General features: G+C 47.8%; 1 protein-coding gene across 1 annotated transcript; it reads right to left on the bottom strand.

The window, feature by feature from the left end:
- Nucleotides 1–644: 644 nt before the first annotated feature.
- On the bottom strand, nucleotides 645–23,321 carry TMEM38A (transmembrane protein 38A). Its single transcript, XM_022558672.2, has 6 exons — nucleotides 23,124–23,321; nucleotides 7,635–7,791; nucleotides 7,191–7,375; nucleotides 4,868–4,955; nucleotides 3,034–3,151; nucleotides 645–2,254 (listed from the first exon to the last, which is right to left on the bottom strand). Exons 1-6 carry the CDS (start codon nucleotides 23,245–23,247, stop codon nucleotides 2,027–2,029), a joined length of 900 nt encoding a protein of 299 aa, XP_022414380.1. The 5' UTR covers nucleotides 23,248–23,321; the 3' UTR covers nucleotides 645–2,026.
- Nucleotides 23,322–23,689: the final 368 nt, after the last annotated feature.

Below are 23,689 nucleotides of genomic sequence, written 5' to 3'. Positions count from 1 at the left end.
CTGGGTCATACAAAACTTTTTAAGAAACTGCTGAACTGTCTTCCAAAGTGGCTGCACTGTTTTACATTCCCGCCTGCCATGTATGAGATTTCCAGTTGCTCCACATCCTCACCAGCACTTAGTATGGTCAGTCTCTTTTCTCTTAGCTCTCCTAGTGGGTGTGAAGTGGTGTCTTCCCACTCATTTCCCCAATGACTGTTTTCTTATTATTGAGTCTTGAGAATTCCTTACATATGCAGGATACAATCTCTTCATCAGATGTGTGATTTTCAAAGATTTTTCTCCCAGTCTGCGGCTTGACTTTCATTCTCTTAACAGGGTTTTGCACAGACTCTTAGCTGCAAATCCCAACCACTCCCATTAATCCTTCCACCTGTCTTTGAAGGGCAATGATAATGATCATCCTCTTTTTCCCAAGAAGCAAACGGGCTTAGAGAAGGGGAAGCCCCATGACCCGTCAATGGCAGAGTGAGGATCAAACCCGTTTCTGCTTAACTCCAAGCCCCGCAGACTTCACCCACTGCCTCTATCTCCCGCTGGTGATCCAGGGCTGCCATAAGCCTCATTCTCCTGGAAACTCCATGCGTCTCTAAGTTCACAGGACTCCCATTGGGACGCGAGGCCAAAAGAGCAAGAATGAATCAGACACGCATCAGGGTTCTTTCACAACAAATTTATTTGCTGACCCTTCAGGCTGAGCCTTGATGGACATGCAAAAGGAGGAATTTGGGGGCCCTACAGCCTCAGGACCCACCTAGCTCCCAGGCCTCACCAGATCAAGGCACTTTCCCAAGAGCTGGGCAACACCTGGAACCCCAACAATCCCACACCACTCTGACACAGCTGCAGGCTGATGCCCTGAGCATGCTCTGAGCATCCGTGTACAAAGGGCAGCCCCAAGCTGGCCTGGTCTGGGCCCCAACCCCATCTGAGACTGGCCATGCCCAACCCACCTACCCCTCTCAGATGTCCTGGTGACCTAGGCTGAGATGAAGATGGCCAGGAGGGACACTCAGCTCCCATCCCCCTCACACACCCTGAATCAAGTTCCCAGCCTGTCTAGCAGCAGCACAAGGTTTGGCACATAGTAGGCATGTGTTTGTTGAATGACTCAGTGAGCGGCAATGAAGGATGACAGCATGAGGGAGGTCTCATGGAGCTTCCCAGGTCCAACAGTGAATTCTTGGAGCCCCTGGACAGAGCCAGATCTTGGAACCCCTGACCAGCCAGCTGCATTTCTTTGGTTTAGGAACAACCTGAAGCCAAGGATCAGAACAAGCCTTCCCCACCCTCCATGCTCTCAAGTCTGGCTTAGACATGTCTCCTGAAGGCCTCCTTTGTGCCAAGTAACTTGTGGGGTTCTCCAGTCCACAAACACAAAAGATCTAAAATGCAAAGCCATTTTTACGCACAATGAACATCCACCAAGGCTTCCACTCCTAACTGCATTGTGCTTCTGAGCTTAGAAATCTGGTTCACGTCCAGCCTCACATCAGCCCCTGCATACAGAATGGGGTGAGGAGCCACTATATAGATTGGGCACGCAAGGCTCAGAGCAGGAGGCAACTTGCCCAGGGATGCCCAGGAGAAGTCGGCAAGAAGAGACGTGGAAATCACAGCAGCTACCTTACAGCAGACACTTAGTATAATGTCCGTCAAATGAATGAGCCTCAACATGGCTTGAAATTCTTTTGGAGTCAAGGTGTAATTTTAGAGAGGAAATAATAGAACCAAGAACATAACGGCCAGGGTTTCCGGCTGGAGCTGCTGCTGGGATTCTGTGAACTCCCCCCCTCCAAAAGCTGTAACTCTATGGGGACCTGGCAGAAAGAGAAAGGGACCCCCCCATTCCTACAAATGCCCTTCACCCCCATATCTCATTTAACCCCCGCATCAGCCCTGGAGGGGGGGGCTAATGGCTCCAATTTGTAGATGGCGAAGTAGAGGCCTGGAGAGGGGAGAACTGAGCCCAGGTCCTGGGTCTGGGTCCTCTCCTTGGTGCCCTGAATGCCCCCAGGGCTGCCCTCTAATCTGCCTTCTTGGTTTTTTTCTTCCTGGAGCCCTCACTCAGCTCCTCCTTGGACTTGGTGGGCAGGGCTGAGTGCGAGGGGCCAGGCCCAGTGCCGCCCTGGGATCCACCGTGGTTGTCATGGTGATGGTCGCTCCCCCAGGCCGACCCAAACAGCACAGGGCAGATGTAGCCTTCCAGAACATCAAAAGGGGAACTGTGGGAGTGAGTGGCCATCAGGAACACCTGAGGTTGTGTGGCAGAGGGACAGGAGAGGCGACAGAGCCAGAGGGAGAATGAGGCAGAAGCAAAGTGGGGGGTTGGGGGGGAAAAAGGGAGAAGGTCAGCCAGGTGAAGGGCAGAGGTAGCCCAGACCCAGCCTTCTGGCTGCATGCACCCCTAAGAAGGTGACCAAGTGTCCTGGGCTTTCTGGGAGGCGAGATTTTAGTGCTAAAAACCCAGGCACACCACGACAGTTGGTCACCTTTTCCCCAGGAGTATCCCACACACACACCTGGGCTCAGAGAGGAGCTGTGTTTGGCTTGGAGTCGCTCACTCCCTTTCCCTATGCGATGGCCTGTGGTCCCTTCCCGGGGAGCCAGCAGCGAAGTCCCTCAGCTCCACGGGGAGGGAAGAGTGCATGGCCCCAGAAGACCTTTCCTGGGTAGGGGGTGACCCTAACTCAAGGCCTGAGGGTCAGACCAGCACCATTCCTGGTCCAGCCCGCTCTCCATGCCCGAGGCACAAGGCCCTGATACTCCAAACAGACTCCGTACACTCCTGCCCCCATCTTGGCCTTTGCCCCTGCTGGGCCCCCTGCCTGGAAGACCTTGTTCTGCTCACCGCCATCCCCACCTGCTGGACACTAATCTTCTCATACCCTTCTCCCATGCATGAACCTACTGACAAGCTCCCCACCCCTTGACCTTAGGGCTGTCCTTTCCCCAGACACTCAAGGCCATGAGTCTAAGCTCCCTAACCTCAGCCTGGGAGGTTTGGGTCGGCGTCAGGACAGGAAGGCTTACCTTACAGGATACCATGAACATGGTGAAGATGAAGATGAGGCTGGCTTTGGACACTGGGAGCCAGCGGGTCTGCTGGAGGGTAAAGAGGATGGCTCCGTACAGGCTGGCCTTGGTGGGGCTGGAGGGGGTAGCTGTGGTTACTGGGAGGTTCTGCATGGCTCAGGCCTCTGTACCACTGTCCCAGGCCCCCTTCTCTGCCCACCCCTGCTGGTCCCAGCACCCATCCCAGCTTCTCCAGAGTGCATGGTGGGAAGGCGCCCATGTGACATGGATGACGGGGGATCTCCCTGTACAGTAAAGAGCCACCTTGGCCCCAAAAGAGGTCTCTCCTTTGCCCTGCTCCTGGAAGGTATCCATTAAGCCCTGGGAATGTCCTGCCTGATAGGAGTGTCTTTGTTTACCTGGGGATTTGGGGTCATACCAGATGGTAATGGTGTGATTTAGGGTGGGGTCTTGGGCCACATGGTATCAGCTGAACCTCTGGAGGGACTGGAGACTGAGGTCAGCCATGCAGGCAGTCAGCTATGTCTGTGTGACCAAGCCCCAGTAAAGCCCCTGAGCACCAGGGCTCAGGGGAGCACTACCGGTTGGCAATCTTCAATGCATACAGTCACACATGGATGCTGGGAGAGACAGGTGCTGTCCACACAGTTCCACTGAGAGAGGACAGTTTGAAGCTTGCGCCTAGTCTCTCCCTGGATGCTGCCCCACATGTCTTTACCTTTGCCAGTTTTAATCTGTAATAAACTATAATCCTAAGTATAATGGCTTGGCCAAGTGCTATGGGTCCTTCTAGCAAATTGTCAAACCTGAGGGTGGTCTTGGGGACTTCTGAACAGTGCACGCCCCCAGAAGGTGGGATTACAACACACAGTTCTTCTTAATTTTCCTTTTCTTCCTTGAAGAATAGGCTTCCGATATTTTGACTTGTTGCAGAAGACAGACCAGTGACTTCTGTTTCTGAAGTCTGTCGCTCACCGCACGTACTTAATGATGATAGTTCGACCTGATATTTCCAAAGCATGCACCAGGAGCCAGGGTCAGAGGGTTATGTGTGTGATGGAGCCTTCACACTCAGCAGATGAGGCAGAAATAGAATCTGAGAGGGGAAGCCACTTGCCCTCTTAGTAGCAAGGGACACAGCGGTCTGAGCCCCCATTTCCCTGTCCATGAACTGAGTGTGGGAACAAACCTCTCATGGGCATAAAGTGAGATAAAGTTATGTTTTCCAACATATGAAATGGAAGATAGTTTTCATTGGCATATGGGTGAGCCTTTTAATGTTGTCATATTTTAATGGCAACAGCTTTATTGTAGATTGGGAGAAAATTTAACTAGCTTGAACCTTTAGGTCTTTTAAAAATGTATTAGGCTAAATGCCCTGTGGGGTCCTGGGTTGAGTCCTGTATGTTGCCATCTGGCCCTGCCCAGTGTTCCCCACTTAGCCCCAGCCACACTCCTCACCCACGCTCTGTGTTCTACATCCTGCATCCCTCACTTCCCACCCACAATCTGTACCCTGACCCTGCAGAACCAGGCAGAATCGTTGCTCTTTTCTTACATGAGAGTTGGCAGAGGTGCTGGCCTCTGTCCAGAAGTTCCCTCTTTGCCAGAAAACTCTTATTCACTCTTCAAAACCCAAATCAAGTGTCTCATCACCCTGCAACGTTGCCTGCCCCTGGCCCCTAGGTAGCGTTAGGGCTCTACCTCCGGGGTCCCCCAGCCATGGTCTCTGGAAGCTTCTGAAAGGAGAATCAGGGGCTGAGACTTCCAAGTTACCAGGAGTATCCAACCCAGGGTCAGGCCCAGGGAATAGGGAGGATGGGATACTCACAAGGACATGTGCAGAATCTCGTTGGTCTCTGGCTTCCAGACCCCTCGGAGCAGCTGCTCAAAGTTGGACATGAGGGCGACACCAGAGCCTATGGGACAGGGTACTTCTAAACAAGCCCGCCACTGCCAGCTCCCTGTTCTTCTTGGCTGAATTCCCAAGGAAGCAGCTTCTCTGCTTCTGGAGTCTCCTCCAGAGGGATACTGAGCCTGGGGTGTATGATCATCAGTTGCAGGTGGGGGAACTGAGGCCCAGAGAGGGGACAGTCTTGCTGAGGGTCACACAGCACATTTGGAGCAAAACCAGCATGAAGTAATCGAGGTCATATCCCACCTGCAAGGTATGTCTTGGACAAATCTGGGTTGTCTGCCCTGATGCTCCCAATCCAGGACCCTGAGCTGTGCATGAGGCTTCCAGAGGGCTCCCCACCCCCAGCCTCTCTTCTCTCTGGGTTCTGAGCTTTCAACCTTTTTCAAGCCACTTGCCCTCTGGAAGGCATGTCATACCCCTGGGGAATTTGCTCTGTAGTACAGGCTTCCTGGAGAGAGAATGAGACCCATGTCAAGATTTCTGGTTAAACTTCTAGAAGAATCTTCCCATTTACCCCAAATGTATTGGCTAAAGAGGCTTGGACGCCCACTCCAGGAGTGGTTGTGCTAACTGGGATGCCTGATATGCACCACTGGACCAGGGGTTTGCATCTTGGATGACTTTGCCCCCAAGGAGGCATTTGGCAGTATCTGTAGACATTTTTGGTTGTCACAACTGGGGAGGGGGCTGCTACTGGCAACTAATGGGTTGAAGCTAGGGATGCTCCTCAACACCCTATAATGCAAAGGACAGCCCCCACCAAAGAGCATGATCCAGCCCTAAATGTCGGTGGTACTGAGGATACTCTGACTCAATGGATGATGATTCTAGACCCAGGCATTTTGGGGGTACCCACTTTGGTCAGCAGGGATTTGGTGCCCAGTGGTGTTTAGCACCTGCTCAAGCCTTCTTTCCCTGCCTTCCTTTTACTCCTTGGTCCACCACTGCAACTGTTACTGTTGAATTATCTATTTCTCCTTTAACTTCCCTCTACTTTTGCTTTATGTATTTTGGTGCTCTGTTTTTAGGTTCATATATGTTTATAATGGTTATATCTTCTTAGTGGAGTGACCCAACATTATAAACTGTCCCTCTATATTTTTAGTAATATTTTTTTGTCTCAAAGTCTATCTTGGTCTACCTCTTAGCATAAATGGAGGAGGATAAAAAGGAGGGCTCCAAAGCTGTTAGGAACGTGGATGTTGAATTCAGAGGACTTGGAGTCAAATCCAGCTGTGTCCCCATAGCCGTGTGACCTTGGGCATGTCATTTCATTTCCCTCCTCTGTAAAAAGAGATGATGTTAGCCTTCTCCTAAAGGAGAGTCTTAAGGATCAAATGAGAAAAGATGCACAAAGGCCTCAACTCAAAACTTGCCCTGGGTCAGGGATCTTAACCTGGAGTCTATGAACCCAGACAGGAAACAGAATTACATCTACATTTTCACATCCCTCACTGAAATCCAGCCTTTCCTTCCATCATGAAGGGAGGCAGTTACCTCAGCAGGATTTGCAAGTCTGTGATTCTGTCACCAACAGAATTCATGGATGTTTTTCTTTTCACATTCCCATTGTTGCAGATGGTGGTTTCAAAATATCATTTGTGCTCAACACCACTTCAAAAGTCTGAGAGTTATCAGGAGCCACTGTAAGGTCTGCTATTTAATCACTAGTAAAGATGGATAAAGCTACTACAGCGTATTTTTTTTTTAATTTATAACTACTTTAAAGTAATAGGCTTCCTTTATTCTCCTATATATTTTACTTTATGCATTTAAAAAACAGAAAAGGGTCTGTAGGCTTTACTGGGCTGATAAAAGGGCTGTAGTCCACAAAGTGTAAGAACCTCTGTAGTTACAGGGGTATGATTTCCTCTCTAGGAGGCATTTGGCAACGTCTAGAGACAAGTTAGGTTGTCACACTGGTAGGTGCTACAGGCATCGGATGGCCTCCACCACAGAGAATGGTCCAGCCCCAAACGTCAGTAGGGCCACAGTTGAGAAATCCTGCTCTAGAGACATCAGCTGTCATTGCTTCGTTGTCCTATTTACCTTTGATAGTTAAATTTCTGGAAGAATCTTCTCAGTTACCCTAAAGGTGTCTACTGATGAGGAGGCCGTCCTGACATCCCTTAGCCCAGAGCAATGGCTGTGCCAGCTGGGGTGCCCGATATGTCCCACTGAACAGGGGTTCTCAGCTGGGGTGCTTTTCCATTGTTCTCATCATGGTCCTGTTTACCTTTGACCCAGCCAGTGGCGATCATGACGAACCACCCGTGGTGGTAGTGGTGATGTGCGTGATGGATGCCCACGGCGATCTTGCGGACTCTCACCACCTCCTTCATGGCCACGAAGATGAGTTTCACCGGCAGGAAGCAGACACACTTGTAAAAGAGGTCCAAGGGGCAGAAGAAAATCAAGTACCTTTGGAGAGAGAATGCCAAGCCTCAGGGGGAGACAGACCCTGGGGCCCCTCGGAGATGAGGTTGTGTCCAGACCCCTCGCTCTCACTTGCCGGGCTTAGGACAGCTGGGCAGTGGAAAGTGGTGGGTCAGGACCACTGTGGAGGTTGTGCTGGTGGGTTCTAGCTCCTCCAACCTCCCGCCTCCCCAATCCCAGGTGGCAGGGTCACCCTGCCCGCCTGCTCTGCTCTCCCACATCCCACCAGACCAGTGATTCTTACCAGACGGCTGAGGCCAGCAGGATGCTGGAGTTGTTGCTGAAGTAATCGACCGGGGGCTCTCCGAGGAGCAGATCAGCCAGGATGTAACTCCCGAAGCAATGCAGCATGGCACACAGCCAGGATGCCATGGGGTGGCGCCGGGACAGCTCGACTGCTCCTGAGGGGCATGGGGCATCCCCCACCATCACCAGGGCATCTGGGACATGCTTCACCCTTTATGCCCTCTGTTCAGCCCATCCTAATTCAGCTGCCTTCAGAGAGTGCCCACCCAATGCCTTGCAGTTTGCCCATTTCAGAGGAAGAATCAAGGCTCAGAGAGGGTGCACACATGTCTGAGGTCACACAGAGAGAAGGCAGAACCAGGCTGGGGCTCTTTCCTGCAAGCTCAGAGAGGTGGCAATAACAATAACACCAGCTCATTAGCAAGCATTCCCAGGTCTCAGACACTGGGTTTAGCATTTATAGGAAGGACATTAAATCTTCGTTGATGACTGCAGCCAAGTGATCACTCTTATTATCCCCATGAGGAGACTGAAGCTTGAAGAGACAGGACAACATGCAGTTGGGGAAAGCTTTGACACAGCTACTCCTGCCTTGGGCTGATGCCAAGATCCCTATAAGCTTATACCTGTACTTTTGGTCTCTCCTTATTTAAAAAATTTTTGTGTGCGTGGTAAAATATACATAAAATGTACCACTCTAACCATTTTAAATGTACAGTTTAGGGGCATTAAGCACATTCATGTTATTGTGCAACCATCCCCATCATCCATCTCCATAGCTTTTCACCTGGCAAAACTGAAACTCTGTCCCCATTAAACACTAACTCAGACTTCCCTGGTGGCGCAGTGGTTAAGAATCCGCCTGCCAATGCAGGGGACACAGGTTCAAGCCCCGGTCTGGGAAGATCCCACATGCCATGGAGCAAATAAGCCCGTGCGCCACAACTACTGAGCCTGCGCTCTAGAGCCCGTGCGCCACAACTACTGAAGCCCGTGCACCTAGAGCCGGTGCTCAGCAACAAGGGAAGCCACCGCAGTGAGAAGCCCGTGCACTGAAACGAAGAGTAGTCCCCGCTCGCTGCAACTAGAGGTAGCCCACGTGCAGCAACGAAGACCCAACGCAGCCAAAAAAACCACTCACTATCCATTCCTTCTTCATTCCAGTCCCTGACGCCTACCACTCTACTTTCTGTCTCTATGAACTTGACTACTTTATAGACCTCATGTAAGTGGAATCATACAGTATTTGTTGTTTTATGACTGGATTCTTTCACTTAGCATAATGTCCTCAAAGTTCATCCATGTCATAAGATGTGTCAGAATTTTCTCCTTTTTAAGGCTGAATAATATTTCATTGGATGGATCTACCACATTCTACATATCCATTCATCCATCAATGGACATTTGGGTTGCTTACACCTTTTGGTTATTGAGACTAGTGCTGCTAAGAACATGAACATACAAATATCTGTACGAGTTCCTGCTTTCAATTCTTTTGGGTATATTCCAGATGTGGAATTGCTGGATCAAATGTTAATTCCATTTTTAATTTTTTGAGAAACTTCCATACTGTTTTCCACAGCAACTGCCCCATTTTACATTCCCATCAGTAATGCACAAGTGTTCCAACCTTTCCACCTCCTCAGCAATACTTGTTGTTTTCTGTTTTTTAGGAATAGCTATGCTGATGGGTATGAGGTGATATCTCATTGTGGTTTTGATTTGCATTTCCCTAGTGATCAGTGATATTCAGTACTTTTTCATGTGCTTATTGGTCATTCCTATATCTTCTTTGGGGAAATGTCTATTCAAGTCTTTTGTGTATTTTTTAAAAAATTGGGTTGTCCTTCTGTTGTTAAGTTGTGCTCTTATGGAGAATGTTCATTTGCTGAGTAAAGAGCTTTGATTGGCCCCAGATAGGAAGGCACAGAAGAAATTTGAAAGGTGGAGCTGAAGAGCTCCGGAGCCCTATCTTGCTGGGGGAGACCCATCAGTGCAGAGGGAAGCCACCAGGTATTGGTACCGAAGGGGACAGTGCAGGGCATGCCCACATGTGAGGAACGGTGTAGAAAGAGCAATGAGCAAAGCTGGATAATGGAGTCCTTGAAGGCAGAATTATACTAACAGGGTGAGGAGGGAGAGAGGGCATCCCATGCTAGCAGCATGGAAGGAACAAAGACACAAGCAAAAATGGCCAAGCACAAATGCCACTTCCTTCAGGAAGGCTTCCTTGCTTTACTGAGCCAGTCACTCCCAACTCTGGGCTCCCACCACTCTGTGGACTCCACCCCATTTTTGGTCTTTGTACTTTATTCAATTTTTCACATAGAAAAACAGAAAGTAGATTAGTTGTTGCTTAGGGCTGGAGGGGATGGGGGAGATGGGAGGGTAAAAGCTAGAGGATCCAGCTTGGAGGAGATAGTTGCACAATTCTGTGAATATACTAAAAACCAGTGAATGGGGTGATTTAAATGGGTGAATTGGGTGGTATATGAATTACATCTCCATAAAGCTGTTAAAAAATAAAAGGATAACAAAGAAAAAAATTGTAACAGTTCACAGTTTCTGCAACTGAGGATAAACATTCATAAATGATACTAAATTGAGTCTTCTTATAAACCCAAGGCAAGAAAATGCAAAAGACTGGACTAACTTAGCGAACAGAAATAGGGACCCCACACCTAAGGAAGATAGCTCAGTGCATCGGTTTCCAACTTGGCTGTACATCCGTTACCTGGGGACTTTACAAACACCTGATGCCTGCTTCCCATCCCAGAGGGTCTTGGTTTGTCGGTGTGGGATGTGGCTGGGCTTGTGGATTTTTTAATGCTTCTAGGTGATTCCTTTGTGCAACAAAGTTGAGCACCACAGAGATAGGGGAATGAACTGGCCCATGTCCTGACATCCTGCAGCCTTGATAACCCAAGACCTCCATGGTCTGAGAGGATGGGCTCCCAAGAGCAATGGTTTTCAAACTGTGTTCCTGGGAACCGTGAGGGTTTGCAGGGGCAGAGGAGAAACCAAGCAAGTATGTCCTGGGTCTTCCTCCCGTTTCAACCAGAGCACAACTTCGTTTACTGCTTCACCTCAGAGTTCGGCATAAGATTTTGTTTGAAAAGGAGAATCTGCTATTCACACAGGCGTGCATGCAAATATTCATAGCAGCTTTATTTGTAAACAACCCAAATGGCTTCAATGGGTGAATGGATAAACAAACCATGGTACATCTGTACCATGGAATACTACTCAGTAATGAAAAAGGAATAAACCAGGGATACACAAAACAACCCAGACAGATCTCAACGGTGTGACGCTCAGCGAAAACTGCCAATCTCAGAAGGTTACATACTGCATATGATTCCATTTATATAACATTCTCCAAGTGACAAAACCATAGTGATGAGTGGCAGCGAGCAGATCAGTGGTTACCAGGGGTTAGGGTCCAAAGGAAGATCTAACTATAGAGGGGCATCACAGGGGAGTTTCTTTGGAGTGTCAGAACCATTCTGTAATCCTGATCGTGGTGGCGGTTACTCCAATCTACACATGTGACAAAATTTCAAAGGACTATATTTTTTAAAGTGCATGTAAAAACAGCTGAATAAAGTCTGTAGTTGGTGTTAATGGTATTATTCTGACGCCAATTTTCATGTTTAAATAATGAGCTACCATTAGGTAAGATGTTGTCATTGGGGGAAGCTGGGTGAAGGGGACTTGAAAACTCTTTGCTCCAGTTTTGCAACTTCTGGGACTCCCCTGGTGGTCCAGTGGTTAGGACTCAGCACTTTCACTGCCAGGGGTTCAATCCCTGGTTGGGGAATTAAGATCCTGCAAGCTGTGGCATGGCCACAGGAAAAAAAAAGAAAGAACCCATTTTTGCAATTTCTTATGAGTCTTAAACTCTTTCAAGATAAACTGTATTTTAAGATCCCAAATTAAAATGAAGGCAGGGGGTCTAGTTCTTTAAAAACACGTTTACAAAAAACACTAGAGGTACAGGATTAATGTCTATTAGTCAAATACACTTTATACTACACACTTAAGTCTTTTGTATCTTTTTTTTTAAAACATCTTTATTAGAGTATAATTGCTTTACAATGGTGTGTCAGTTTCTGCTTTATAACAAAGTGAATCAGTTATACATATACATATGTCCCCATATCTCTTCCCTCTTGCATCTCCCTCCCTCCCACCCTCCCTATCCCACCCCTCTAGGTGGTCAGGAAGCACGAGCTGATCTCCCTGTGCTATGCGGCTGCTTCCCACTAGCTATCTATTTTACGTTTGGTAGTGTGTATGTGTCCATGCCACTCTCTCACTTTGTCCCAGCTTACCCTTCCCCCTCCCCATATCTTCAAGTCCATTCTCTAGTAGATCTTCATCTTAAGACAATAGTAGCATAAAGATAGAACCTAACTATCTCAAAAGATTCAAAAGGAAGAAATGGACAGTCTTTTGAATCTTTTGAGATAGTTAGGTTCTATCTTTATGCTACTATTGTCCTAATCTTCTACAGCCACACCCCTGAGTTGGAACCTGGGTGTCTCCTGGTGTGACAACTTATTTCATCATCTTGATTCCTTCCCTCCCCCACTAGTTTCATTTTCCAGAGAATGAATTTAGAATTAAGTCATAAGACAGAGCTACTTAGCTCTCACAGCCAGAGCTGGTACCAATGACTCTATTTTTTAAGCTTTATTTTAAATTTTATTTTATTGAAATATAGTTGATTTACCATACTGTGTTAATTTCTGCTATACAGCAAAGTGATTCAGTTATACATATATAAACATTATTTTTTATATTCTTTCCCATTATGGCTTATCACAGGATATTGAATATACTTCCCTGTGCTATATATGCTATACAGTAGGACCTTGCTGTTTATCATCCTATATATAACAGTTTGCGTCTGTTATTTCCAAACTCCCACACCTTCCCTTCCCCCACCCCCCACCCCCGCCCCACCAACCACAAGTCTGTTCTCTACATCTGTCTTTTTCTGTTTTGTAGATAAGTTCATTTGTGTCATATTTTAGATTCTACATATAAGTGATACCATATGGTATTTGTCTTTCTCATTCTGACTTACTTCGCTTAGTATGATAATCTCTAGGTCCATCCCTGTTGCTGAAAATGGCATTATTTCATTCTTTTTTATGGCCAAGTAGTATTCCCCAGTGCCTCTCTTTAATAAACAATTTACTTAATCCAATGAAAACTCTACTCAGTGTGGATGTGAGATGACACGTTTACAATATGTAATCTATTAGTCAAAAGGCTAATCAAAAGAAATAATTAGTTCAGGTTTTGGGAGTTTGGGGGGAAAGTTTCTCTTTGTTTCTAGAGATTGGATGCCTTTTGTCTCTAAATTGTCAAATCTGAACGCTTGGCCTCTTTATGCTGTGTACTAGGTGTGAAGCTACTGACATAAATACCTGTATATACTATTGATACACTCAACAAGTTGACTTGATCTTAATCCTTTGGTGAGTACAGGGACCTTATCAGTCCTACCTGCTGCTGAACCACCCCCTTCCCCTGACCCCGTGTGCTTGGTACTGTGCCTGATACATGGTAGTTACTCAATAAATAATTGTTAGTGAAAGAACTGTCCACACGGAGGTTACATTCTAGCAAACGTGGACTGAACACTCCTAGGCACTGAGGTTGTGTTGGGCACTTCTGGTTACATTATAACAACAACTTCCCCTGCTCCCTTTATTTATTGAGTTACTTCTTTTTTTTTTAATTGAGTTACTATTGTGTCCCAGGCAACTACATACCTTCACACCATCCTCAAGGCTTCAGCGTCAGAGCCCAGGCTTTCAACCACAGGTAATGTAGGGATCAATATCCCTGCCTATAGTGAGTTATAGGAGGGACACCCCCCCCCAAATTCATGTCCTTCAAAACCTCATTTGGAATAGGGTCTTTGCAGATGCAAATAAGGTAAGGCTCTCGAGATGAGATCATCCTGGAGCATCTGGGTATGTCCTGAATCCAATGAGAGTGTTCTTATAAAAGACAAAAAAAGGAGACACAGACACAAAGAAGAAGGTGTTGTAAGTTGAACTCACAAGAAGATATGTTTAAGTCCTAACACTTGGTATCTGTGAATGTGACCTTATTTGGAAATAGGGTCTTTGCAGATGTAATTAAGTTAAGATGAGGTCATTAGGTGGGCCTTAATCCAATGTCTGGTGTTCCTTATAAGAGGAGACATACCACAGGGAAGAAGGTCATGTAAACAAGGAGGTAGAGACTGTAGGGATGCATCTACAAGCCATGGAACCCAAGGATGCTAGCCACCTCCAGAAGCTAGGAAGAGGCATAGAAAGATTCCTTCCTAGAACCATCAGAGAGAACATGGCCCTGCTGACACCTTGATTTTGCATTTCTAGCTTCCAGAACTGTGAGACAATACATTTCTGTTTTAAGCCACTCAGTTTGTGGTACTTCATTATGGCAGCCAAAGGAAATTCATACAGATGGCCATATGAAGACAGAAGCAAAGACTGGAGTAATGTATGTATAAGCCAAGGAATGCCAAGGATTGCTGGAAGACCCCAGAAACCAGGAAAGAGCCATGGAAGCATCCTCCCCTAGAGCCTCCAGAAGGAACCAGGCACCTTAACTTTGAACTCTGGCCTTCAGAACTGTGGAGAATAAATTTCTGTTGTTCTAAGCCCTCTAGTTTGTGGTCATTTGTTATGGCAGCGCTAGGAAATTAACAAAGCATCTGACAGATGAGGCAACAGAGTCTCCCCAAGGTCAATGGCTTACCCAAGATCACCCAGGCATTCAGTGAGTACTTTTGAGCTCTGACCATGTGCTGGGCTCTTGCTAGGCACTGGGGATGCAGCCATAAGCAAGAGCTGGTTCAGGCATTACCTTTGTGGGGCCCATAGTGCGGTAGAGAGGAAACGTGGTTAAATAATCCCACAAATGAAGGTTAAACCTCATAAGGGAGAGACACATGGTGCTTTGAAGGGCTTAATTGGGGAACTGTCCCAGCTGAGGAGGTCAGACTTCATTTAGGAAGTGGCACTTAAGCTGAGATCTGAACAATGAGCAGGGATTTCCTAGAGGACGGGGGTGGAGGTGTGAAGATGATCCAGGCAAAGGTAGAGCATGGGAGAAGGTGGAAGGGGGAGGAGAGAGGAAACCTAAGAGCTAAGGGGCACTCAATGCCAGATATACTGGTCAGGCTGGCATGGGCTGGATATCCAGCAAAGCAAGTGACCAAGCCAGGGCCACACAGACCCCACACCTTTCAACATGGCATCCAAGCCTCTTTCCTGGGTTTGATGTCCAATGTTCTAAGCCCGTGTTGGGGAAAGAAACATGAAGTCCACTGTACTCCATAGAGGGCGCTGCCTTCTTCTCAGATCTGTCAACCTCACAGAGAAGTGGGGAGGGGACTATCTATCTGCCCCTCCTCCAGAGGGAAAAAGCCCAGGTTTCCCTTGTACACACACAGTTGGGAGGGTCAACAGGCATAACCAGCTTGGAGGCAATCTGACAATACTGAGGAAGCCAGAAGCTGTGAGTCGCCTGTGCCCCAGCAATTCCGCTCCTCACTATTTGCTCAGAAGAAACTAGTGCGTGTGGGCAAAGGGACATGGGGAGGGGGATTTCACTGCCACACTGTTACAACAGGAGAAAAGTGGAGTCCACTGTTTCTCAGTGAGGGAGTAGAGTCACGCAGAATGGAACATCGCAGAGGAGATATTTAAAAATGAATTAGATCCGGACTCCTCACCCTCAGCACTGCTGGTGTGTGGGGCAGAATCATTCTCTGCTGTAGTGGGGGCCATCCTGTGCACTGCAGCATGTCAAGCAGCATCCCTGGCCTCCACTCATTGGAGGCTAGTAGCCCACCCCCACCCTGGTTGTGACAACCGAAAATGTCTCTTACCAAGTATCCCCTGAGGACAAATTCCCTTCTGGCTGAGAGCCCCTGCTCTAGATGTATCATCAGGGATAAATCCCATAACGTTATTGCTGAGTCAAAAGGTTAGATTGCAAAATGATTATGTTTATGTATATTTTATGTGTATATGTAAAACAACACAAAATGCTCCATGCACTTCATAGATACATAAACAGTGGTAAAGGTATACATACAGGCATGGGAAGAATATAGGCTGCCTTTAGGGCAGTGGTCACATCTAGAGAGGGAGGGAGAGGAATGGATGGGGTTGGCTCTGCCTGCCACTATTTCTTTAAAAAAAAAACAAACAAAAAAACCCAGATCTGAAGCAAATCTACATTCACATCTGGTAAGTCTGTGTACGGAGAGAGTACGGAGGTATCAGTGGGGATAGTTATTCTGTATCTTTGAAATATTTAATCACCATAACTGCAAAAAAACAAGGGTCCCCGTAAAGCTGATAAGCAAGAAGGACTTGGGGTGCTCTCCCGCCTCATCACACTAGGCTCCACAGTCTGTACCAAGCCCCCTCGTGGGCCCCTCACTGCCTGCCCCCTCTCTGATGGCTGTGGATGGGGGTCCAGGAACAGGAGGTCTCATAGCCTAGGGTAGGCAGCATGGTACCATGCTGCCCTATGCACAAGAACCCATCACTAGGTTCTGGAAGACTCATGCTCATGTTCACAGCAGCACTAGTCGCAGTTGCCAAAAGGTGGAAATAACCCAAATGTCCATCAACAGATGAATGGATAAACTAAATGTGGTCCATCCACACAATGGAATACAAGTCAGCCTTAAAGAGGAATGAAGTTATGATACATGCTACAACATGATGAACCTCAAAAACATGCTAAGTGAAAGACGCCAAAGACAAAAGGCCACATAACGTATGATCCCATTGTTATGAAATGTCCAGGACAGGCAAATCCATAGAGACAGAAAGCAGATTAATGGTTGCCAGGGACTGGGGGAGGGGGGATGGGGAGTGGCTGCTAATAGGGAGAGGGCTTCCTTTTGAAGTGATAAAAATGTTCTTGAACTTATACATTACATATAGGTGGGATCATAAGATGTGGCCGTTGGCATCTAGCTTCTTTCACTGAGCACAATATTTTCAAGGGTGATATTCATTTTCACTGCTGTATAGTATTCCATCATAGGAACAGATTGCAAGTTATTTATCCACTTTCTTGCATATACATTTTAGAATCAGGAAACACGTCTCATAAAAGTTGTTTCAGAGTAAGTCAGCAACACTCTTCCCTTTCTCTTTACCACCCCCATTGACTAACCACGTGTTCTTGGACAAACCATTTTTTTCTTTCTCCAGCTCTTTCCTTCTGTCAGGTGGGAACCCTAATCCCTTCTTTGCCCAACTCCTAGTAGAGGTTGGAATCAAATTTTCCCTCCTCAATCTCACCCTGGAGTCACAAGCCCAAAGCGCATCTTCTCCCCGCCCTCGAGGTTATCCTGAGTCTCAACATCTACCAAGTTCCTCCATTATGAAGCCGAAAGCTCTCTTTACTCCTCTGGGGCATCTATTTAAAATGTCACCAGCTGAGAGTTAATCCTTTCGAGCAGCTGGTGGGTCCTACAGGGGCCGGGTCAGGTGAGGCACCCCTGTTTTGCAGAAATGGATACCTCTGCAACTAAAAATAACCCCCAGGGGTTGAATTCTTTCCAGGGTCTTTCTTGTGCCCTCTGGGACCATAAGGCCAGGGAGGGTGGGGGTGGGGATGGGAGCCTGGGTTTTGCTGGAACAAAGTAGGCTCCTCACTATGAGTGAGGCCTGGTAGAAAAGTCACACACCTGGGTTTTGGCTCTACTGCTCAGTCTGGCATGGCTTTGGGCAAATAACCGCCCCCGCCCCCTCTCCCCACCAAGCCTGTTTCCTCTGTTGTCAAAGGGAGAATGAAAGCACTCCCTCCACCAAGTTATATTGATGATTCAATGCTCTGTGTATTATCATAATTATGCATTTTTTTTTAAATTGAAGGGAATTCCCCGGTGGTCCAGTGGTTAGGACTCCGTGTTTTCACTGCCAAGGGCCTGGGTTCGATCCCTGGTTGGGGAACTAAGATCCCACAAGCTGCGTGGTGTGGCCAAATAAATAAATAAAATAAAAAATTGAAGTTTAGTTGATTTACAATATTGTGTTAATTTCAGGTGTACAGCAAAGTGATTCAGTTATACGTTGTCTGTGTATACTTTTTCAGAGTCTTTTCCATTATAGGTTATTACAAGATATTGAATATAGTTCCCTGTGCTATACAGTAAAGCCTTGTTGTTTATTTTATATACAGTAGTGTGTATCTGTTACTCCCATACTCTTATTTTATCCATGCCCCCCTTCCCCTTGGGCAACCACAATTTTGTTTTCTAGGTCTGTGAGCTTCTTTTCATTATCAATACCCTCCCAGCGACCCTAGAAGGACGGGATGAGTCTACCCATTGCTACAGATGAGAAGACTGAGGCTGGTGGGGATGTCCTGCCCCAAGGATCCACAGCAACGCAGTGGTCAAGAAACTGCCCCCTGGCTCTTTCCCTTTGCCATGCTCCTTTTTGGTTTCTCTTGCTGAGTACTTGGGGCAGCACCCAGAAGCAGCAGAATGTGGGTTTCAATTCCAGGTTTGCCACCAAAGCACTCCCCTCTCACTGGGTGAGTTTGGTTGCTCACTCCCCTATCTGGGCCTCAGTTTAGTCATGTGTAGAATGAGGATGCTGTCTAGAGTGACCAACTGTCCTGGTTTGCTTGGGGCTGAGGGGTTTCTGGGACTTTGGGTGCTTGTCTTGGGCGAATGTGGGCGAGTTGGTCACCCAGCGCTATCATTCATTTCAGAGGGCATCTGTGAAGATGAAAAGAAATTGCTTAGTGTTTAACAATTATATGAGAGTTATTTCTGGAACTGAACTGAAATGGAAAGTACCTGTGGGTGGAAATTTTAGTGGATGGACTTATAAAAATCAGGTCTGCCTAAGGAGGAAGGAAGAAACCCCTATCAGGACCCTCATTCTGACCTGTGATGGGCTCCACAACATTCCCTCTCTGGGGGTCGGTGTCCTGTCTGTGGATGGCCAGGAAGTGCTAGAAGGTTCCCCAGGGCACTTTTAGCACTGCTGCCATTCTGCGCTATTTAGTGTGAGGTCCAAACATAGGAAGTGTGTTCACAGAGTTTCTCTAAGACAAGTCACCCTCTCCCAAGCCTCTGTGCTCAGCTCTCTTCCTCAGTTTCCCCCACTGAAAAATGGAATAGCAGCCCCTCCTCAAAAGGCTGGAGGGTGAGCAGTCCCCAACCCTCAAAAAGCTTATAGTTCAAACCAGAGATCAAGGAACAGTTCTCTTTGGCTCCCACAGTAGTTTTTAAATGTTCAAACTGCAACCAACATGTCTTTCAATAGGTGAATAATTAAACCGTAGAACATCTGTATCATGCAGTATTATTCAGCACTAAAAAGAAATGAGCTACCAAGCCACGAAAAGACATAGGGGAGCTTTAAATGTATCTTGCTAAGTGAAAGAAGCCAGTCTGAAAAGGCTACATACTGTATGATTCCAACTCTATGACATTCTGGAAAAGGCAGAACTATGAAGACAGTGAAAAGATCAGAGGTTGTCAGGGGTTTGGGGAGGGAAAAGGGCGGGTGGCATGAATAGGTAGAGCTTGAGGGTAGTGAAACTATTCTGCATGATACTACAATGATGGATACATGTCATTATACGCTTGTTAAAATCCATAAAACGTGCAACACAAAGGAACCCTTATGTCAACTGCAGAGTTTAGTTGATAATGATGTTGATAATACCTGATAATAATGGTAATAGGACAATAACGGTGTTGACAATAATGTTTGTTCATGGACTATAGCAAATGTTTCCGCTCTGGTGCAGAATGTTGATGGTGGTGGAGGCTGTGTGGGAGGTTGGTGTGGGTGGGTAGTCAAAGTATATGGAAACTACTTTCAGTTTAACTTTGCTGTGGATCAAAACTGCTCTAAAAAACTGTCTATTAATTTTAAAAAAGAAAAGACATGTTCAAATAGCTAACATATAAACATAGGGAGCTACAAATCACATTTCTAGCTTCCCTTGAAAAATTAGTTCTGCTGGTTCTAGCTCCAATCAGGGAGAGATGCACATGGCTGGACCTCACCTGGGGACGGTCCTCACCTGGCTGTCTTATTGTTTTCCATATATGACCTGCCTGGCCCTTGGAAGCATTAGGGTTTGAGACTCAGTCTAGATCAATGAGTCTTAAGTGGGGGTAAGTGTGTCCCCCCGCAGGGACACCAGCAATGTCTGGGGACATTTTTTTTTTCACTTTTTTCTTTTTTTTATGGCCCCACCACATGGCTTGTGGGACCTTAGTTCCCCGACCAGGGATTGAACCCAGGCCCTCAGCAGTGAGAGCGCGGAGTCCCAACAACGGGACCGCCAGGAAATTCCCTGGGGACATTTTTGTTTTTCACAGCTGGGGTATGCTCATGGCATCTAGTGGGTTGAGGCCAGGGATGCTGCAAAACATCCTGAAATTCACAGGACGGCCCCTGCCACAGAGAATGATCTGTCTCTGTCATTAGTGTTGAGGTTGGGAAACACTGGTGCAGAGCTGGTTCTCATCTGGGGAACTTTAAAAAATACTGATGATGGTACCACCCCCTGCGATTCTGATTCTAATGATAAAGGGGTGCTACCTGGACAACAAGAGTCTTAAAAGCTCCCCAGGTGACTCTAATGTGTAGCCATACTTGAGAACCACTGGTCTGGAAGGCTCTTTGCATGGGTCAGGGCTTAAGGTAGGCAGGATTGTCATTTAATCATTCATTCACTCATTCCTTCAATCATGCCGCCAGCATCCACGACTTCTTTCTTTCTTCTTGCATAGAGCTAAGGGTCCTAGAGGTGAGCCAGACCTGGCCCTCCCTGCCCTATTAAGGAGCTCCAGCCTCTTTTAGCCCATCATTTCTCAAATATTAGTATGCTTACAGGGATCTTGTTCAAATGCAGAGTCTGTTTTAGCAGGTCTTGGTGGGGAGCCTGGCATTCTGCATTTCTTAACCAGGGGCCACAGATGCTGTTCACCTGAGGACCACACTTTGTGCTTCATCCTCATTCAGGATTCTCACAAAAGCCTGACCCAGAAAATGCCTGCATCCTGGAAAACACATTACCCCATGCCTTACAAATAATTCTACTACCTCTCACAAGTGCCTTAGATCTGACTACTGACAAAGTTCTCAATAGATCTTCACATTAGCCAGGAAAGGGAGTCCAGGATTATTTTACCAATGAGCCCATTTCACAGATGAGCAAACTGAAGCTCATGTAAGCAAAGCAACCAGCCTGGTGTTTACTCACTGTGAGAAGCAGAACTGACTCCCAATTTGAAGATTATTCCTTAAAGCCAGCTTGGCTCTCAGGTTCACAAAATTATTAATTTCTGTACAAGGGGTCCACACATATTCTGTAACTGGTCCTGCAATCAGCACACGGATTCTGAGAAGAAACTTTTAGAGAGGCTTAGCAGGAATACCAAACTGGGGGACTAACAGCTAAGTCCAATGCCTCCCTTTTCTAAGGGTAGGCAAGTACCCCAGAGCAATCGCAGTGATTCTTGGGATCAAGCAGACCGAGGTTTGAATTCCAAGGCTGTCATCTACCAGCCCTGGGACCACAGGCTCATTGTGTATGTAAATTAGCTTAGCCTCTATTTCCTATTTCCCCAGTTATGAAAGGAGGGAGTTGAATGTTGATTGGACCAGGGGGTTCTCAACCTTGACAGCATATAGCATCCTTGGGGGAGGGGAGCGTGAAACACGAGCATGCCAGGGCCCTATCCCAGATATTCTATTGGTCTGGAGTGGAGATGAGATGGGGGTTTAAGAACCCCCAGGAGCCTCTAATGTGCTGCTGGGGTTCAGAACGACTGAACCCTTTCAGCCTTCAGGAACCTTCAGGCTGCAGTCCTTCAAGTTCAGGTGATTTACTCTGTGACTCCAGCAGAAATATCCCAACCCCTCTGCATGCTCCCAGCCAGCCCAGAGACCTCTTTCCTTCCGAGACTTGTGTCCTACATCCCTACTGGGCTGCTGCCCTTCACAATTTTCGATTTCCCAATGTGTGCTAGGTTCCGTACTTGCCCAGGGGACTGGCCTGAGCCACCAGGAATTCATCTGCAGACAGGAAATACAGCCCCATGTTCAGGCTAAGATAATACGAAGCTTATTTTGCTTTGCAAAGTAACTGCTTTTCAGAAGAGCCTTTAGAGAAATAGACTCTGGCATGTGGACGAGCTAAAATAAAATGGAACAAAAACACTTGCCAGGCAGCGTATGATCTTATTTGCATAAGACTGTGCATTTACATCCGTAACTACAGGGGTATAAATGCAGAGAAGTGAGGTCTGGAATGGTGGCCACCATGTCAACTGTAACTATCCCCTTTTTCCTTTGGGCTTTTCAGTTTTTCTTTCTTTCTTTTTTTTTTTTTAAATATACACAAGCACCTATTTTTATCATCTTTAAAAAAGCTACTTCCAGAGAATATAGTGATAATTTACATCTAAGTGGGAGAAAAGATCACAAAGTTTCGGGTGATTGGTCTTTTCTCTAAAGCTAAATTCTACTGTCCATTTAGTTTGCTGGTGTGCTAAAATTATTAAAATACTAGGAGATGAACAAGAAACACTCCCAGAACCTTGTATAAAAATAGAATGCATTCTAAGGAAGCCATTTACCATCATTTAAAAAAATGGTTCAAAAAAAAAAAAAAAAACAATCCAAGAAGCTGGGTTTTCCCCCCAGCGATTCTCCATGAGGGTCTGGAGCTGGTGGGAGGAGGCTGACCCCAAATCATCCTGCCCTAGGGCCAGTACTGCTCAGCAAGTGAAAAGGATCCGGGCCAGACCTGAAAGAATTCCCTCTGGGCTCCGAGATCCAGCAGAGCCTTGGCCCAGGGAAAGGGAGAGGAGGTTGCCCCAGGGCCACAGCGGGGAAGGGGCACCAGTGTCACTTTCTCTGAACCTGATCACAGCTCCCAGCACTGCCGGCCCTTATATAGACACTCAGCTGCCGTTCTGGCTCCCCGCTCCAAGGGCAAGGAGGGAGGTCACGGCTGCGGGCAGCTAGGACGTCTGGCCAGGCCGGCAGAACCGACCCGCCTGCGCCCTCACCACGACCTACGCCCCTCGCCCAAGTTCCTGCGACCGTACCCTGCTCGGACCCCTGACCTTCTCTCCCTGCATCCTCCCCAGCACTTGTTCCCTCTCCTCTGAGCAATCACGTTCCTTTCCTTTCCTCCAGCCTGCATCTGCTTCCCCTCCCCAAGCGCCACAATCTCAGGAGCTTCTCTCCTTGCCCTCTGTCTTGTCTCTCCCCTCTGTCCGGCCCCGTATGGGCGAACCCCATGATCCCAGCACCTGCCTGTTTCCCCAAACCGGTCCCTGGGACTGTTCCCCCACGATTCAGGCCTTTCCCCTTCTCCAGACCCCTGGGTTAACCGCCGTCCCTCGCCCCGGAATGCCAGTCCTCTCCAGCCTCCGGCCCTGGCTCACCTGGCTCATACTTGAGGTAGAGAATGGAGACGATGAAGTAGCTAAGATCGAAGACAGGAAAGAGGGGCACCCGCGAGAAGCTGAGCGCAAGCTCGCCCAGGCTCAGCGCCGAGAGCAGCTCCATGGCGCCCGCCGGGTCCCACCCCAGCCCCCGGCCCGGTGAGTCCAGTCGCCTGCAACTGCGCCCCCCCCACTGGACCCGCCCCCGCCCGCCAGGCGCCGCCCCCAACCCTGCCTCCGCGGGAGAGGAGGGGCGACCGCTGGCTGGTCTTGGGGCGGGTGGTGGGACCCTCCAGTCCCATGGAGACCGGTCGGTCCAATGTCCCACACTGTCCCTCGGGCCATCACGACCCCATTCAGACCAGCCAGGCGGGGTGCGGGGTCCCCGTGGAGTGTGAGTTGGACAGGGGATCTGTCCTTGGAGGGGGGCGGGATCCGTTCCTCACGGAGCCCACCCAGGCGGGACGGACCAATCAGGACCGCGTTCCTGTGGGGCTGATCAGGACCCAAGTCCTCTGTGGAGCCCTTGGATCCGGACCTCCATCCCCCGTGGGACCAGATCAGTT

The sequence above is a fragment of the Delphinapterus leucas genome, unplaced genomic scaffold, assembly GCF_059928025.1.
Source record: "Delphinapterus leucas isolate spDelLeu-1000000601 "Yukka" unplaced genomic scaffold, BTC_Dleu_Yukka2 spDelLeu_asBTCV2_sq25, whole genome shotgun sequence".
Classification (NCBI taxonomy): Eukaryota; Metazoa; Chordata; class Mammalia; order Artiodactyla; family Monodontidae; genus Delphinapterus; species Delphinapterus leucas.
This window is presented reverse-complemented; position numbering and strand designations above follow the sequence as displayed.

Excerpts from the sequence above, each read along its gene's own strand:
- TMEM38A (XM_022558672.2), bottom strand. The coding sequence starts at position 23,247 with ATGGAGCTGCTCTCGGCGCTGAGCCTGGGCGAGCTTGCGCTCAGCTTC. Across the intron at positions 7,376-7,634 it reads CTGCTGGCCTCAGCCGTCTG|GTACTTGATTTTCTTCTGCC; the intron begins GTAAGAATCACT and ends CTCTCTCCAAAG. Across the intron at positions 2,255-3,033 it reads TGTTCATGGTATCCTGTAAG|GTGTTCCTGATGGCCACTCA; the intron begins GTAAGCCTTCCT and ends ACACAACCTCAG.